This window comes from Syngnathus floridae, chromosome 13 (genome assembly GCF_059516105.1).
Source record: "Syngnathus floridae isolate MCC-2025c chromosome 13, RoL_Sflo_1.0, whole genome shotgun sequence".
Classification (NCBI taxonomy): Eukaryota; Metazoa; Chordata; class Actinopteri; order Syngnathiformes; family Syngnathidae; genus Syngnathus; species Syngnathus floridae.
In genome coordinates, this window is record NC_142425.1 from 7,658,128 (window position 1) to 7,675,946 (window position 17,819).

The 17,819-nt window shown below is 40.3% G+C and overlaps 1 protein-coding gene across 3 annotated transcripts in view; it reads right to left on the reverse strand.

Moving 5' to 3' along the window:
- pex5la (peroxisomal biogenesis factor 5-like a) overlaps positions 1-17,326 on the reverse strand; it is a 46,898-nt gene extending 29,572 nt beyond the window's left edge. For 2 of the 3 annotated variants that reach the window (XM_088394528.1, XM_088394527.1), the window contains exon 1: positions 16,705-17,326. In XM_088394528.1, coding sequence (XP_088250654.1) covers positions 16,705-16,725 — 21 coding nt within the window. In that variant the 5' untranslated portion in view covers positions 16,726-17,326. Of the gene's footprint in view, positions 1-2,965; positions 3,334-16,704 lie in introns of those variants that run through there. The other variant, XM_088394526.1, reaches the window with a different exon arrangement.
- Positions 17,327-17,819: the final 493 nt, after the last annotated feature.

The following is a 17,819-nucleotide window of genomic DNA, read 5'->3' on the forward strand; positions in this document are numbered from 1 at the left end:
AACCGCAATGAAGGAAGTCTAGCTTGTTGGGGAAAAAAAAACTATTATCTAACCCCACACACTTTACCACATAGAGCTTATGCCGCTTATCTTTATATTGAGCACACATTCATTAACTGAGGAATAATTAAGCGCAATTTCATCCACCACACAAGTTCTAATTGTCCCCCTATTAGATTTAGCAGGAGAAAAATTACACACACAATTTCCTATGAGCCTTATTTCAGCACAGCAGTTTGTGATTTGGGTAGATGGGGACAAAAGGACCCTTGCGGTGTTCAGGCTGCTGTTTTGTGGGCCAGCTGAGCAAATACGTACAAACAGATATTAGGGGGGGGGGGGCTCTGATTCCCACTGTGTGCCAAACTAAAATGGCCAAACAGCCAGTTTGGGTTTGTAGTGGCATCTTGCTGAGCAGTTTGTTCGCCAGCGCGTGTTGCCACTGTTGTCATTGGCAAGAAGCATTTCCGAGGTGGTTGATTTTTGAAGTTTGATGATAATTTAACATCTCTGAACACTGAAAATTGAAGACAGTATCACTTTAGGCATGCATTAATAGTTCTTCCTTGACATAACAGTGGCCCATGAGGCCAAAACACCTCCAGCATTGTATAGCACATCACAAACACTACTACTCGTATTATCAAGCACAAAACTTGGTTGCTCTACTTTTAATTAATTTAACTCCCTAACTGAACACTTGGAAACGTTCCAACCTTGATGGGAAAATTATGTTTGGAATCCGTGTAGACCTCCGAGACATACACTGAAACGCGAAACACCGGCCGCGTCTCATTAAATATTAACATGGGATCACAGAGCATGTAAAAAGCATGTCAGTTTCAACTTGTACTGGACACACACTCGCCTTAGGGCAACTGGCATCCTACACCAGGTGATGTATGTTTCATTCATGAATATGGATGCACTGGTATCCAGTGGCTGAAAAGAATTGGTGGACTATTGCTAGGAAGTGTTGACATCAGTGTAGGATGTAGCCCGCAGTGTTAAACACAGTGTTGGCTCCTCCCCCCCTCCCACTTGTGTTACTCCTGTGGATAGCTTTTGACTAATGATTTTTTTTTTTTTTTTTTAATTAATGAGGTTGTTATTTGGTAGGATTTTGCTGAGGTTTCCACTCTGCTTACTTGCGCATTTATTTACAGTGCATAATTTAGTTCTAATTATGACCATGTATTTTTGTATCTTGTTACGAAATCAAAGTGTACTGCACATGCGATTCCACCAGTCAGCTAGAAATGCATTTTATCATCATCGATGTCAGTCTTAGTGGGTAATCAATGGCGGACACATAAATCAAGCTTTCGATTACAGTAGGAGTAACAGATGTTTTTTGTGAGCGCCCATATGGTTTGAATTTGCATGTTTGAGTTGCATTTCATTTGGCTCACTTGTCTCTGATTGTGTGACACGTTGGAGGCGGGTGTTAACGTGCTCTCGTGGCCTCTCCAAGGGTTGAGCGATACCCTTTGCGGTGTGTGCAGCTCTTTTCAACAGCCTCTCGTCTCACCTCGCTTCCTCTCAAGCTCCATGGAACCTCTTGAGACTTCTGAGCTATTAGATAACATGGCGCCAAATGATAGCCTTGTTTTTCTGCTCATTTTTTTGTGTCTTTTCTACTTGTAATAGAATTGGAGCAGTGAAAAGTGTTCAATTCAAGGTAAACTTGTAAACATGCAGGATTAGATGAACTATTATTAACAGCAAGGTCAGCAATTACAGTATAGTGAGACCATATAGAAATGTTGGACTCTTGTATTGTTCTATTTTCCAAAGCCACCGTAATTGCAACTGCATGTAATCAGTAACAGAAAAGAAATATAAACACTAAACAAACCTTACTTTGCTCAGTTTGTCAATAAATGTCACTTTTCACAAATAAAACTGGACTCTTTAAAAGAAAATAAGACCATAACTGGCGGCATGGAGGCAGAGATATATTTCTTCATTATGACAGTGACTATTTCAGGTCTTGTTGCTTTCAGGGTTTTGTAAATAACTCAAGGGATGAATTCCAAAGGGAAGGAGAAGCCAATTCAATCTATTACACCCTTCAGCTATAGCTTCATCAAAAGGTCACATTTTTTAATGGGGGAAATACTTTTTCATGGCCTCTTCAGTTCCAGATTTATGTAGTTGATTCTTAAAGCAGATTAAAAGAAGCTGATTTAGCCCTTGATGAGGTTCTCTTACTATTCACATCATAAAGAAGGAAGCAATCCTGTTATGATGCAAAATTAATATGTAGCATTCAATATCAAAGCTGCATGTTGAATTGTTAATGCCCTTAAAACCTTTTCTAACTATACAGCCAAGTAACGTTTTAATGTTTCTAACTTTCAGACACAAAACTAAAATAAGATAACACAAAGACATAACAGGAATCATTTATGTCAGTTTGTGCCAGTCATTAGCTTTTATTTTTTTGCATCAAATTTAATTTGTGGCTCTATGCTTGACAAAAAAAAAAAAAGCAAAACTTATATGGCGTTAATCCTTCAGATGCTCATTTTAGTCTCGAGATATTTTGGATAGACTCCAAATTGTTTGGCGTACTTCGGAGGATCCAGTATAAAGCTGGAGATTTTCTTTGTACTGACATCTTGTTTAATTTTCCCCACTGTGTATAAGCCAAATCTCATCCTCCTTTCTCCCGGACAGCACACACACTTGTTCAGTTTGAGTGACTTCAAGAGCTTAAAGGGGAGACCATGATGGCCTGGCACAGAGGAAATGAAAGCCAATGGAGGGTGGCCGCTAACACCGAGGTGGAATTCCACTTCAGCCACCTTCCTCTTTGCTAACTCGTCACCTCTTGACAGAACAAAAGCTGTCTCCCGGCTCCCATGGCCAATTTCCTCTTTGCCCATTACCTTCCCATTAAGGAAAACTGGCAAGCAAGGACACAAAGGCCCTCTTGCAGCCAGCCCGAGTCATTACTTACACTATAGCCATGTTGCCCGCAGCTTGGCCTGCAGCCGCTAATGATGAGGGATGGCAGCAAAAGCAAGAAGATCTCCTCCGAGCACGAAGCGAGCGTAACCTGATTACTAGCGACTTGCTCGGAAAACGGCAATACATTCTCACTTTCCTTTCTCACTCCCAGTTTCCTGCCGCTGCCCTCCATGCAGGACATCGTCGGATGACTTTATAACTGTGCTTGGTAAGCAGCCGTTGCAAATTATGCCTTTCTTACCCCTTGTGTGTTTCGCCTCTCGTTTTGATTTAATCACCCTCTCGCACCAAGGGATGCGGATCTAGCCTCCATTCAATTACAAAGACATTAGCCACAGTGTGCCGTCGGGGATTATAACTGAGAAGTGGACAGCACTAACCATTTAAAACACCAGTCCGTATTACGCAACTTTGGAGTTGGTAGCTTGTCTCAATGCGATCGTTGAGTTGACTTCAAGCAGAAAATGTGCCTTTTATCATTTGGATAGGCACCTAAAAATTCACTCCAAGATTTTTTCGTTTGCTTGATCTCAAGAGTCCTGTTGTACTAAAATAGATTGTGAGCTATTTATGGCAGGACAGAAGGAGAGAGGGGAGAAAAGTGATGGCATCTTCTAGACAACCAGGAGTTAATAAAATGCTGTCGTTTTTGGTTTTTTTCCTTCCGTAGCCTCGATTTACAAAAATGGACATCAACTATTATAAGACATCAATTACTGTGAAGCTTGAGTGCACTCATACAAGCATTTTATGACAGATTATTATTGATATAAAAACATCCTTTATTTTAGCCATGACAAAAGATGACTTCAATGCCATACACACATGCGCGCTTAGACACACAAATGAACACACACACCAAGTAATCAGGTTCTCAGACACCAGCCCATGAGGCTTTTTTTTTTTCCTCGGGTGACTGGCCAATTAAGAGCTTTGGAAGCGTCAGCAGCAAGGAGAGCGAAATAGGAGCAGGATGAGGAAGGGTGTTGTCAAGTCGCTATGAACAAGGATCAGAGTGAATCTATAAATCTTAAATTATTGCCATTACAGCCAATGGAGTTTCTTTTGAGATTTTCTATCATAAGTTGATAGGCATTTTCAAGACTCCACTGAGACTTCAAAATGGCAAAGTTTATTGATACTGTAAAACATGTTATGCTTCCTGTGTTATCTGTCATTTTGATGCAATATTAATCAGGTTAAATTGTTGAAAAATAGTTGGAGAACAAATTAATGTGTTTGAATGCTCAATTGTCCGACGAGTGTTGTAAAGCTCAAATTCAGAGAAGAAACTGGTCAGCCCTGAAGGTCTGCCCATGCAGATCCATTTTAGCCTATTAAATTTCTTAGCTCATTGTTTTATTTACTACATCGCTCAGAAGAGTTTAGGTTTAGGAAGATGATGTAACCAACTCTTGTGGGGGTTTTTCTTCTGTGAAGATTTAAAGGCTTTTCAATATCATATTTCTAACCCAAAGTTATTTATTAGTGTCTGTTCAATGTGGGTCGGTTGCCTCAATTTCTTATGATTTAATTTCTGCAGTAGATAAACAAAATCTAATTCCAACAATTTATGTAGAATGCGATGCAATACACACTATTAATATATTTTGGCCCCAATGTTTGATTGCCATGTTGGAAATGCTTCTATAACAGCATAATGGGTGTGAGGTTTTTTTTTTTCCAGCCATGCATTGCTAAGCATATCACTGCAAATCCTAGGTCAAGTGTAGGTCTCCTGAAATGATGTTCCACTTGCCCGCCTTGATTAAAACCATGCGCACCGCCTCTCTTGGAGCCTTGACACTCAACTCCTCCTCCATGCTGTTGTATCAGCCTGCCTCTTGTTCACCAATCCTTCGCTGGGGCGGATCGGCAGCCCCACAGGCCTAACGAGATGGGCTGCTAGTGAGGGCTTATTGTTCCAAGATCCTCTCTCATGCCGAGAGAGGAAATTAACACTCTCTCTCGATTCATTTCGCAAAAAAGACCGAAGGGTGTAACGGTTTGGGCGAAAGCAATTACAGTGGAATCTCGGAATTTGACGGGAGGTTGAACAGTTTTCATAAGTAAAGACTTCAGGACACCCCATAAGAGCTCTGGACATGAGGAAATAAAAGATTCTGATAAAAGGAGATGTAATAACGGATGGATGCCAAAAAAAATCCACTTACCGACACTGATATTAGGTGACTATTTTGTGTGAGATTGAAGTATAAGAGCAAAGAATCGTGTTCAGCGGCCATTTGCTGGCATTACCGAAATTAATATCATTTGTCATAAATGTTTTTGTTCAGCAAAAATTCCAAGGAGCTGTCAAAATCCTAAATGAACATGCATACTTTACAGAATCGCTTCCCCGGGGGACCGTTATGAAGCAATCATGCACTTAGCAAATCATTTGTACTTGTAAAAGCTTTTAGTGGATGTGCTCTGTGAAACCAGTCAAAGCGAGAGTTTTACTTTATCCACATGACCTCTCGTGTCATAAAAATGCTGACACGTGCATTTTCTTGTAAAGCAAGAAATGACATTGTCCCCTTCCACAGTGTGCACAACCTTCATAAACCATCTCGAGTTACATGTCTTTGAAAAGTCATTACAGCAGATGCCGGCTTCACGAACAATTTTCCATCCAATGTGTCATCCAACTATTATTTTCAGTCATCGTTATTCTGTGTAATAGCTCAGATCAAACCGTACTTTTTTTTCTGATGATAATGTTTACACTTAGTTGCATATCTCTTTTGCTTGTTTACTGCACAACGATGTGGAATTCAATGCATGGCTAAAGATAGGCATGTCAATCAGGGCGGTTCGTGACGATAAAAGCCGATGATGCATCTGTGCTGCTTTACATCTGATGAAAAGGATGCACATGGGCCCATCTATCTTTGTGTGCATTTTAGTGGAAAAAAAAAATACAGGCAGATTTATGCATTTGGCGTAGGGTCTGAATTCATTGTAGATTTGAACTGAATTAATTAGTAGACCTGAAAAGTGCTTCAATAGATTTTCATCAAACCAACTTGGGGAGACGTAGCATGGTTGTTCTGTCGAACTGGTTTAATTTGAATGTGTTTGCCAGTGCAAATGAAAATTATGTGAAATTATAACCACAGCAGAAAGACGTGCAGCCTTACTTGTGCTGTGAATGGTAACTGTAACTTCCGTGAAATGCCGTATTTAATTGGGACGCGAAGAGCCACTTAGAATAGCAGCAAACTAAGTTGTCTGTGTTCACACCCAGAATGGCGCACACACCCCTTTTTGGAATAGGCCTTCTCGCGTGCATCTTCTAAATCACCAACAGTCCGTCAGATTTATGCCTCGTGCTCCGCCAGATTTGCACCGGTAAAAAAAATAGTGCCCTCGGTCTATCTAAACAAAATCAGCAGCACTGAATGTGATGCCTATACTTTTAAACGGATCACATAGACTTAAGAATCAAAATACCTATGTTAACTATCAACAGTGAAGTGCTAACTATACATAAATAAATGTGACGGGCAGGTTGAGCGAGTTCCGCTCTATCCCTATCTCCTCCTTTAAACTCAATAATTCTTCCAACTGCCAATGGGTTAGGCTGTCCAGATATATTTTACTGCATGTAAAAAAGAGGGATCAAAAAGTATCTGTGGCAGGATTTCCTTCTTGAGCCATTTATCTGAGGAAGCCTAATGTGCTGATAGGACAGCTCTCACTAAGCCAAACACAGCTATAGCAGCTTTCTGAGACACCAGGAGACTCCACAATGAGAAACATAGACACCAACTAGCATGTTCTCAATATTGCACCGAATTCCTTTTAAAGACCTGCGGTGTTGTCACTTATCACTAATCCACACCGCTGCTGTTCCCATAAATATGACATTTGTCTAATCTGCTATCATTAAGATTTAATCTGCTTCAGTTTGTTCCTTTGTTTTCTGAATGGAGGCTCATATCCACGGAGGCAGTCCTCATTTCAAAATCCCAGAGTTAAAGTTTTCAAAGCAAATCTTTTTGGAATGTGATCTATTTGTCATAAGGTTAGTGCTGCATAATTGAACCTGCTACGCTCGTACGACGTCAGTCAGATGAACATACTGAAAAGCATGTGAGCGACCCATCAAATGTTAAACGTTCAGCAGCGTGAATGAAATTCAGCATGACCATTTTCTCACGCCAGGTCATTTGAGTCTCACGTGGTGCACACACGCCAGAGTCTCCTTTTCAGAATAAATCTCCATACTGAGGAGCCATCAAAGGGCAATTTCTCCACTGATCATCCACAGTGCCACGATATGTATGTGTGTGTGTGTATCATGGGTGCCCCTCATACATGATTAGATGCGAGTGGCGGTGCTGATTACACAAGGAGCTTCCAAGGTGCACATAGTCACGTCTTCTAGCTTAGTTTATAAGCATCTCTCAGTGCTGCCAGCCCGCGACTGGATGCTTTTTGAAAACTTCATGAGGCAAAAAAAAAAAAAAAAAAAAAAATGTTGAGAGGATCGCAATACAATCATGGAAATGCTAATGGTTTGTAGATTTTTTTTTTTTTTTAAGGCCCACTTGTAGTGATTGAAGTCTGAGCTGATAGTCATAACAGTACAAGAATGCATTAGCCCTCTATTCAAAGTATTGAGCCTTTCGGATTTGCATTTCTACAATGAGAATGATGCTATGTAACATTGAACGGGGGGCGGGACTTGGAGCATGTTGCACATTATGCATGTATGAGTTGCAGATGGGAATTTGACTATAGTATTCATTTACATAAGTCAAATCTGCCATCTATATATCTTTAATAGATGAGCAAATATTTTAGTGGAATTGTTTGAAATTGGAAATATTCACATTGACAGTCGACACTGATTAGTGTGGTTTGTTATTCATTGTTGTATAAACGCAATATCACACTTGAGGTCATGACATTGCACTGTATATCATCAGTCCCACTCGTGAGACATTGCTTAATTATACAATAGGCAGAAGGAAAGTCTTGACTGTCTTGACTGCTCAATAAAACATGAATAGGGAACGTGCACTACAAAGCGGGCTGTGTGTTGTCGTCATATACTCGAACTGTCATCAATGAGTCAGTCCGTCATGCTTCATCAGGTTAGAACACAAATTTAAGAATTTTTAAAATGTTATGGAAAACTTGTCAGTTTGACTCTCTAACTTTTGAATTCCATTTTCATCACTATATAAAAACATTGAAACAACACAAGAGAAGCATCATCCAAGCGTTTCATAGCATAGTTCCTTTTTGAATCTAAAGCGGCGATTGTGCCACTGAAGCGCAAAGGAGTCATAGATCACACTCCAATTTTCCCCTCAAGTTCTTCACTCTGCAAAGGCGAGGCACTGTAGCGTGAAAGGAAGTCATTTTTCAGTCACTACACAAAGCTTGAGATCGGGTGTAGACTGGACAAAAGTCTTGGGACAGCCCTTAATTCTTTTTGAATATTTGGACAAGTCCCTCTAGTTTTGGGAAGGCTATTTTCTATTCCGGCATGACCGCACCCAAGGCACAAAGCAAGGTAGATTACTCTGATTGGATGAGTTTGGCTTTGAACGACCAGAGAGCACTGACCTCAATCCCATTAAGCACCCATGGGATGAACGACAACAGATTGGGAGAACAAAACGGAAAATGCGTGGGATAATTTGTCGTATGTTGTTTTTAGGTCAAACATTCCAACATTACTCCTTATATATCTATTTCTTGCCACACCATCATTAAAATCTGACCTTTTCTATGGAAGTCGGTCTTCCCACCCCGGGGTACTGTACAGTATATGATGTCTTCGAGATCAACTTTAATTGACATGCGAGCGTTCCTGAGGTTAGGGCGGCATGAGAGCGAGGAGCAGGAAATGGAATGTGAAAAGTAGAAAGGCTTGAGTGCTTCTGCTCAAGGTTGAGCATGCCTCTTCACCAGTTTGGATGACAACAATGACAAAGGAGATGGAGATGTTCTTCCCTTAACAGTGCCAAGCCTGGATGATGCTAAAAAAAGGCTCAAAGTGAATGTTGGTGACGTTTAGATGTACTGACAACTTTGAATGAGTGGCATTTTACAGATTGTACTAGTGAGTGTTCTTTATGACCTTTTTTATAAGATTTTTGGGGGGTATATTCAGACTGTGGCTAATCCAGACATTTTTTGCTTCTAAAGGTCTTACATTTTTGTCCTCACCTTAACTAAGGGGCCCAAACACACACAAAAAAAAGCTTCACCAGCCCAAAATAGCAACAAACTGTGGTATCTGTTATTCAACTGAGACATCACTTGGGTAGCAAAGCTCTTAATGGCACACAAGCCTCAGTGCAGTGATACAAACAGTGTCATGGACACGCAGACACTCATTGCCTCTGGCATTGATGGATTACACACAGAAGGGAATGAATTGGAAGATACAATAGAACAATGTTTGGCTTGTCACACCTTTAAACAATGTGATGGGTCTGTGGTTTTTGGTGACCCTGTTTTTTTTGTGATCCCAGGAACCTTGTCACATTTGACCAAATGACAAAAGCTACTCTTGCATGGTCATTGACGCGTTCGTTCCATTATTATTATTATTATCAAATACTTCCTGCGCCCACATTAACGATTTTGCAGAATATTCAACTATTGGCTAATCACCAGAACACAATACTGTTGTTAGTTAATGCAAATTTGTGCAGTTCTGCTTACCTTTTGAGTTTGACATCATAGTCCCTGAAGTCCATCTCTTTATATTGGCCGAGCCTAGTTGCAAAGTTATAGACTGAGAAACTAGATGTGAGGTGGTACTGTTAATTTAGTTACAATTTCAAAGTACATTTTTCATACTATTAGCATCTATTCCTTTTGCCACATATGTGTAGATTTTAAGATACTTAGCCAAATTCAGGAAATATGATCTCCTTATAACAAGACATTCTTTGAACACTCAGGTTTATTTTCTGTTGCACTATTGTTATGCATGCAAGCATTTCTAACATTTGTCATGCGTGATTAGTTGCAGTGATTTTTTGTGGTTAATTTTATTTGCCATATTGCTAATAAGAATCAGAATAATTAAGAAGATGCAAGGAATTTATTCTGGTGTAGTTTGAACTACTCTAATCCATTAACACACAAACCATAGTGGCACATTTGGTTTATGCAGTCTGACTGGTTGTGGCACAGGCTAGACACAACCACCAACAGCTCAAACTTGGCATGCCCTTTGACCCTTTCATCAGCAGGCTGGTGACCATGCTCTGTCTTATAGGTAAATATGAATCACACGTGTGTGTCTTCTCTCATTAGTTCTAATTGTGTGAGCATGACTGCTTGTGGGCAAGCAGATGCGCGGATGCATTTAGAAAACGTGATCTTTACTTGTGAGCCGTGCCTATAAACACATAATATAAACTTTGAGTTGGATCACAGCCTGCGGGATGGCTCCAGGAGAGCGATCGTGTCTTGGTTGCGAAACCTGCCTGCCTTTGCGTCCGCTCAGCTGGTGTACCCTTGAACTCAGCATACATACCATCTGCACGCCACAATCCACCCCGCAGGCCAGCCCTCAACTTTTGCCAGGGAATTCATTACCCGTATGGTATTTGGATTCGTGAGGCGCCCGGCCGTCACTCACGGACTGATGCACGCAAGCATCCCAAACAGCCGCTAACATAAACGTTGTTTGGAAATGCACAGAGGAGCGCTGTCTCACAGCAGCAATTGCTTACTGTGTTCAATTCATCTGACCAGACAGTTCTCATCAATTCCCCCATATGCAATATCACAACCTCACATCTCTGACTCTGCGCTTCCTATCTGACTTTCACACGGCCCCCCCGGGGAGGTGTGACTGACAGTTCGAACAGCCTGGATTGGAACAACAGCTGCTGTGAATTTGTTTTGGCAAAACATGGTGGATTGTCACACTGATTTAGCTAAAGTGTTAAGCGGCATATGTTCTTTAACCTAGTCAGCATTGAGCAATATCGACGCTGCAACCAACTCGGAAAAAAATGTGTTTCATTTGTGTGCCTCCATGATATGAAAGCTGCCTTTTGTTGCCATTAATTGCACAACTGCATATACACATACCATACATTGTTTTTTTTTCAAAGAGTATCTTCTTCCGTTTGTATGACAAGCACATAGAAAGAAAAGACCTTTGGTCTGGAGGTGCAATGTTAGGAGTCGTCATATCAAAAGATGAGCCTTGCTCAAGGCGCATAAAGCAGATTCTCTCAGCAAAAAAGCTGGGCCGAGTCGACCTCAGCTGAGAAGAAGACAAAGGTGATGTTTTCAAAGCAGGTTTTTGAATGTGTGAATCTGATCCAGTTCTCTCACTGCAATTTTTGCGCTCGACGATAAATTAAATGTGCATTTGTTCGTCACCCAATGCGTGAGCTTTAACAAATAAAGTATTATCCCTCACTGTTTAGTTTAGCAAGCAGAAAATGAATTCAGTATGTGCTGAGTTAATCCCAAATCTTCTCATCCTAATTTTTGGTTTGTCGCCTAACGGGAAGTTGTGAACTGAATGAATAAAAAGTAAGTCAGCTCCTTCAAGCAGGTTCATTGTCAGGGCAAAATTCAGATAAAGGTTCAGAGGTCTGACGAGAAAGGTTGTAACTGTATCCGGGAGACTTTAAATCATAAAATAATGTATTTTCTTGACAGTTGAAAATAATAGTCCCTCTTGTTCACCATTTAAATAGCAAGTCTCCTTTTAGAAGATCTAGTCGGAATTCAGTGTGGAAAAAAAAGAAACGTGAAAATCTACTGGTTTGTGGTGGGCGGAGCTAACTTTAACTCCAAAGTGTGTTGAACAAGTTGGAAAATAACTTTCTGTGGACTATCACAGCCACAGATTGACAGTCTCATCTGTCTGACCATTCACATAGACACAATACAGTCATCTGGTGTTCCACAGGGTTCAATTCTGGGACTGCTGCTGTTTTCATTGAATCTGCTGCCCTTGGATTCCATTTTATGGAAACATGGCATTTTCTTCCCTTTTTTCTTTCCAAATTGCACTCTTTGCAGTTTGATGCCTACGCATTAACGGCAAGACAACTTAATCCTTGCACACAGACTGCTCTTTTGACTGCACTCGAAAATATGTGGTGTGATTATAGTTCAACTCATATAATCACATCCGTTTACCTTCTTTAATGTCTTTGTTGTGTAGCTATGAAAATGAAGAAAAAAATATAAATATATGTTCGAGTTCCCTCCCTCTTAGTAATAAAATCTCCACAAGTTGATAAGATTCACCCAGTGGCTATAAATCTCAGCGCTAAATCTTACACCATTGAACTTCCATCCCCGTGAATCCAAGTTAAGGACTTCCTGTGTTATCGTGAGCACATTATCATTCAAACTACCACTGTGGAAAAGGAAGTCTGTTTATCTGTGAAAAGCTGTTGGAGGAAAAAGGATGAGTGCTTTCATAACAAGGTGCGACAACATGATTTTTATGCCATATTAGACAAGCAATCGTTTCCCCAAGAGATGAAGTACAGTATATGACGATCCTGTTCACATCTGCCACACTGAAGCACATATTTGTTTATCAAGTGCTCTCGTCAGCAATCTTCGGAGCACCAAATACATGGCGCCTCAACTTGAGCGCTGAGACTCCTGGTTTCTGGAGCAAATTAATTCCCTGCTGAAGAATGACTGTTATGAATGGCTTGGGAAGAAGAGAGAGATAGATGGGCCACCTATTCTTTTGCACGGCCTTCTGCTCCGAGTTACAAAGATGCTGAGGCGTGTCCTACTTTTGTGAGGGGAAAAAATGGGGCTTTGTACAGTAACTCTGGGGACTTGCCATGTGGGGCTCGCAGGGCTGCTGTGTTCACGCGCTTGGAAACAAGACAGAGGGAATCTACTATGGGTCAAATTGATTTATCACCAGTGCATTTGAGTCTTTTTAATTTATTACACGGAGTCTCAATTGCAGGCAGACGAGGGAGGTGCTGTGTTGAGAAACGCTATAAACGGACATTTTTTAGTTAAAAATTAGATTAGTCACAAATTGTGTTGCGTTAACGTTTAGCTACATAAAGAAAGCAGATAACAATGGATATAGTTCGGAATTTTTCTTTTTGGGGCAGGGGTCTTTAATGTAAGACTGAAATTCTGAATTTTACAAGAATTTGGATCTTCAGACCAGCATTTGTATTGGTTTCAGTTAAAATAAATGCAAGTACTGTAATTTCACTTGGTATGTTTGGCAAAGTACAATTTGAACCCTGGTTCACACTAAACAAGTGAAATGAGACAACAAAGCTTTTTAAAATGACATTCCAGAAGCTGTTTATGACATCTCAGCTGGTAAAAATTGCTAATAAAAACAGCTTACAGTAGATGTCTCCTACTTACGTTGCGGATGACAACACAAAATCCTCCAGGCTGATTATGTGGAAATTCTTCTCATATCCAGGAATGCTTTTTAATAACAATGTGGGGAACAGCGCTAAGTCTTTGTCTGCAGAGTAAACGTGTTTGTTGTATCTTCCATGTTTGTGTCAGACTTGTCATGGCTTTTGGTACAAAAACAACTGAGTCAGAGGATACGGCTCCCTTACAAACAAGCAGCTACCACATTACTCAATCATTTTATGCGTTGTTAAAATACTTTTTTTTTTTTCGTTTTGTTTCATTTTTATCTTATTTTAATTTGCTTCATTTTTGCCATAAATTCACAAAACTAACCTGCTGTAACTTGACCTAATTTGTCATGATGAGGCCTGCTCCATTTTAGAAATCTAGTGTGAAGTTATGTATAATACATTGACAAAAGTATTGGGACACCTGACTATACAGGCAGGAAATTAAAAATGTAATAAACTCAGGATTACAAAGTCTTCCACACATCCAGTGACAGTTTCTTCCTTTTTACCATCTCTGAGAGAAGCTCTGTCTGCGGAGCTTTCGTTCCAGTTGGGGAGCACCTGATTTCTCTCATTATTCTGGCTCCTGAACTAGGCAGGCCTATTAAATAGCTTTTAATCAAGACCACGGTTCATTACGTCAAGGAGACTTTAAGCTGTCTCGATAAAAATAGCTTGCCAGACCTCAGTCCACGCACCTTTAGTTGTCCAGCTCAGCCGTAGTAGAATTCTTGATGGAAATGCTTTCCTTCATATGACAGTAAGTGAAGGGGTCTCGGTAAAGAATGAAAACTTAGTTGGTGGACTATGCAAATGAATCCTTTTTAATGATGAAACGCACAGGCTTGTGAAATCCTCCACTTGAAGCACTTGATCAGCATTTGTGTCAAGCATTAGTTTACTGACTATTATTTCAACTAGATAGACAAACAGTCAAAAGTAAGACCATACATATAATAAATATAGATTAAGAATTAGATCCAGCCTACTGTGCAATTCTCAAAACAAATAATTCCTCTAGTTCAGAAAACATTACATTTTCCCATTTACCATCTAAATACGAATTGTTTTTAAACTATAGTCTGTAGAGACTTGATCCACTTCTGATCAGTGATAAACTCCCCCAAGATCTTCCCTGCGGGGACTTGCATTATGGCAATCAAATTATGTAATCATGTTCTGCTTAACAGAGCAAACAACCAAAGGCCTTGTAGTATCTCTTCCATTAATCCAATATCTATTTTGCGCCCATAATAGAACCACTCTCATAATTAAATTTACTCTAAATATAAATACTGTGGGGGGAAAACCATAACAAAAATTACACCGCAAACTGTAAAGTCATGATTTGTCAGACCAAGAATGATGACACAATCCAGTACTTACCAAACTAAAAAGGTACACCAGATTGCCTAATTTTTTTGCAGTTTTTTTTTTCTTAAAGTTACTTAGGGTATGCTGTCACATTTCTTGTCCGGGATACTTTTACGCCAGAGGAAAGATGAGCGAAACAGAAGTCTGCAGCCTAGAATTGTTTTCCGATCAAGCTTTGCTCACAATTCTATTGTTTGCCTGCCAAGTTGTCACGAGTCTAACCTGACTCACGCCAAGACATTCGATCCACCTGATATTATATTATCATGTTCGGATTCACAGAGACACTGCAACCGCAATTGTGTACAGTCGAAGCATCCGCCATCCTTGTGCAGACATTCAGAATTAGACTGTCGAAAATGAAATATGATGACTAGGACTGGCTTCCTTACAGAATGCAGACAGTGATGGTAAGACGGATTTCCATGTCGGGAAGGAAATCTGATATCTCTTGTTAAGAGTAACTGACTTATGGCGCACTGCTCTTTAAAGTACAGCGAAGTAAGTTCATTAAGACACAGGTCTCATTTGGCAATGAATAATGACAAAAGCTCACTTTGGGTTTTACTTTGCGGTTGCCATTTGCAGTTGTGGAGTACTGAGAACTGTGTCTAACATTTTTCATTAAACATTTTTACTGTGATCATTACTATTGGAGTCCAGACTTGCATGAGAAATCGGGTTGCCTTATTGTGGGCACAGAAGTAAATGCTCAGTAATATGTGATACAAGTGAAAGGAGAATTTTTCCTACTACTTCTAAAAGCCAATGTCACATGCTTCTGTAAAACGCCATCAACAGCACACAATTTTGCGTAAACTTCTCCAAACTCCACACAGTTCACGTTATTCTTATACTCATCCGTAATATGTACACAGTTGATAGTCCAATGGAATAATATCAAATTCAAACATAATGCATGCGATTGCAAACATGAAAAAAAGATCTATTTCATCAAATGAAGTAGCTGCTTTACATGTAAAGAATTTGCTAAATACATTTTATCTTAATGGTATGGGAAAGGAAACATACTAAAAATATCAGAGCACATGACATGAATTAAAACATCAGATGGATATGTGGAACATTTGGTTACATCCCATTCGTCACAAAACAAGCATTTCATTTGGGCTGTTACAAATAAGTCTCCAAAAATCAGACGTGAGCTGTCGAGCGCCTTTTCATGCATTTTCAATGAACACTGCATGCTTGAGTAATACGTCATAAAATATTCAAGTTTGGTCTTTAATGCTCTTGAATGACTGGAGTGTTTTATTACGTAATGAGAGCGCAAAGTATCTTTTTTACTTTGCAAACTTGCATCAAAAATAGACCACACCACCAGAAGCTGAATTTCAAACTTAAAAAATATATTAATAATATGAAAAAAAAAGGTTACACTACAGCATTTTCCCACCACTATTCAGTCTGCAATGGTGATGTAATAAATTATTCTGCTGTCTGCAAATTGACGTCCGATTGGGTGACGTCACGCGGGTAGCTTGCATGTTGGAAAATCGTGGTGATTCCCACTTGCATGTTGGAAAATCGGAGTGTTATTCCCACTTGGCAGAGGTGTTTACACGTGACATGCACCTGCATCTTCCTTGAGCTCCCTTGTGTCTGTTGTCTGCGTTTGTGCGTTTGTTTGTGCGTGCGTGCGCGCGTGCATGCACGCACGAATGTGTGTGTTTCTTCAATCCATCATAATTTGGCTCCGGTATCATTAAAAACATGTTTTCAGTTTATGACGGTTTCAGCATGCGAGGTTTCTAATTACAAACGGGTCTGTTTATGACAAGTGTTTTAATAAGAAAATATTGACTATAAATATGACGTTGGCGGCATTTCGATTCGTTTGGAACTTGGTCGGATGACATTTTGCCAATAGCAAATTTTCCATGACTCAAATCAAACTAAAAATGAATGTAAGGCAAACCATGATAATAATAGCACAAGTAATAAAAGCGGCTCTTACCTGTAAATGCCCCTGGTACATATTGAGGCGTCACGGATGTCTCCGTCACTGACTGTCGGGACTTGTTCCAGACTTCTCGAGGCTCAAAGTAGAATTGATGACATTGGGGTCAAGTAAAAGGACGAGGATGGTGATGAGGCAGGAAACAGACCGCTCAGGTGTTCAATGTGACACTTGGAATAAGCAGCAGCTCCGCCCGGCCACTTGAAACTCGCCGGGTCGTCCCTCCCTCTCTCTCGCACTGGGCGCTCACGCCGCAGCCTCAAAATAAGTCATCCTGATCGCTCTTCTCTCTCTCTCTTCTTAGTTCATTGCTCTCTCTCGCTCTCCTCATCTCTTCGTCATCGTCGAGTCTGCTGTGTGAACGCTGTCCCGGGGTCGCTTGTCTTCTTATAGCGCGCTCCTCCTCATCCTGGTTCGGATGCGCTCCCTCCGAGGCAGCCCTGTGGTGGGTTCCTCCCTCCCTGCTGACGTATGAGCGCCTCTCTCACGCCATCAGTAATGCCTCCTGCAAAGTTCTATATTCATACATTTGAATTGTCAAAACCCCCCTTTTTTTAAGAATTCCATGTACATAGTACAAATATTTTCTAGCTTATATCTGGTGCTCGAAATAAGAAAGCTAAACTTTATGGGTTATTTTTCTTCCAGGCTTCATTCACAAGTGTAAAAGACTCCTTTTTTGTGTGTTTCACCAATTTTAATTTAGCTGGAAAAAAACTATTTGGGGAGCAAAATAATACCATGACACATGTAAACAAAGCAGCTTCAAACTACATGGCAGGGACTTTTTAAATATCTGAAGGCAATTTGGAAAGTATAATCACCAAGAACACAATGGTACCACACTTCAGCGTAATGGACTGAAATCTTGCAGTGCAAGTAAAAATAACTAAATGAAGTGGAGGTTTGCAACATCCTTGTGAGTCACCATTTCAATTATAGTGGAGCTCAACTATTCTGTTTTGAGCAACTGACGTTCCATTAGGAGGCCTGTAAGACTTTTCTTTATATTATCTCCTGACGATGCATCCGCAACGTTGCTCAGGCGAAGCCTTGCAAAGAAGCTCATTATCGACATGTTGACGAACGTTTCTAATTTTAACTTGTGGCGT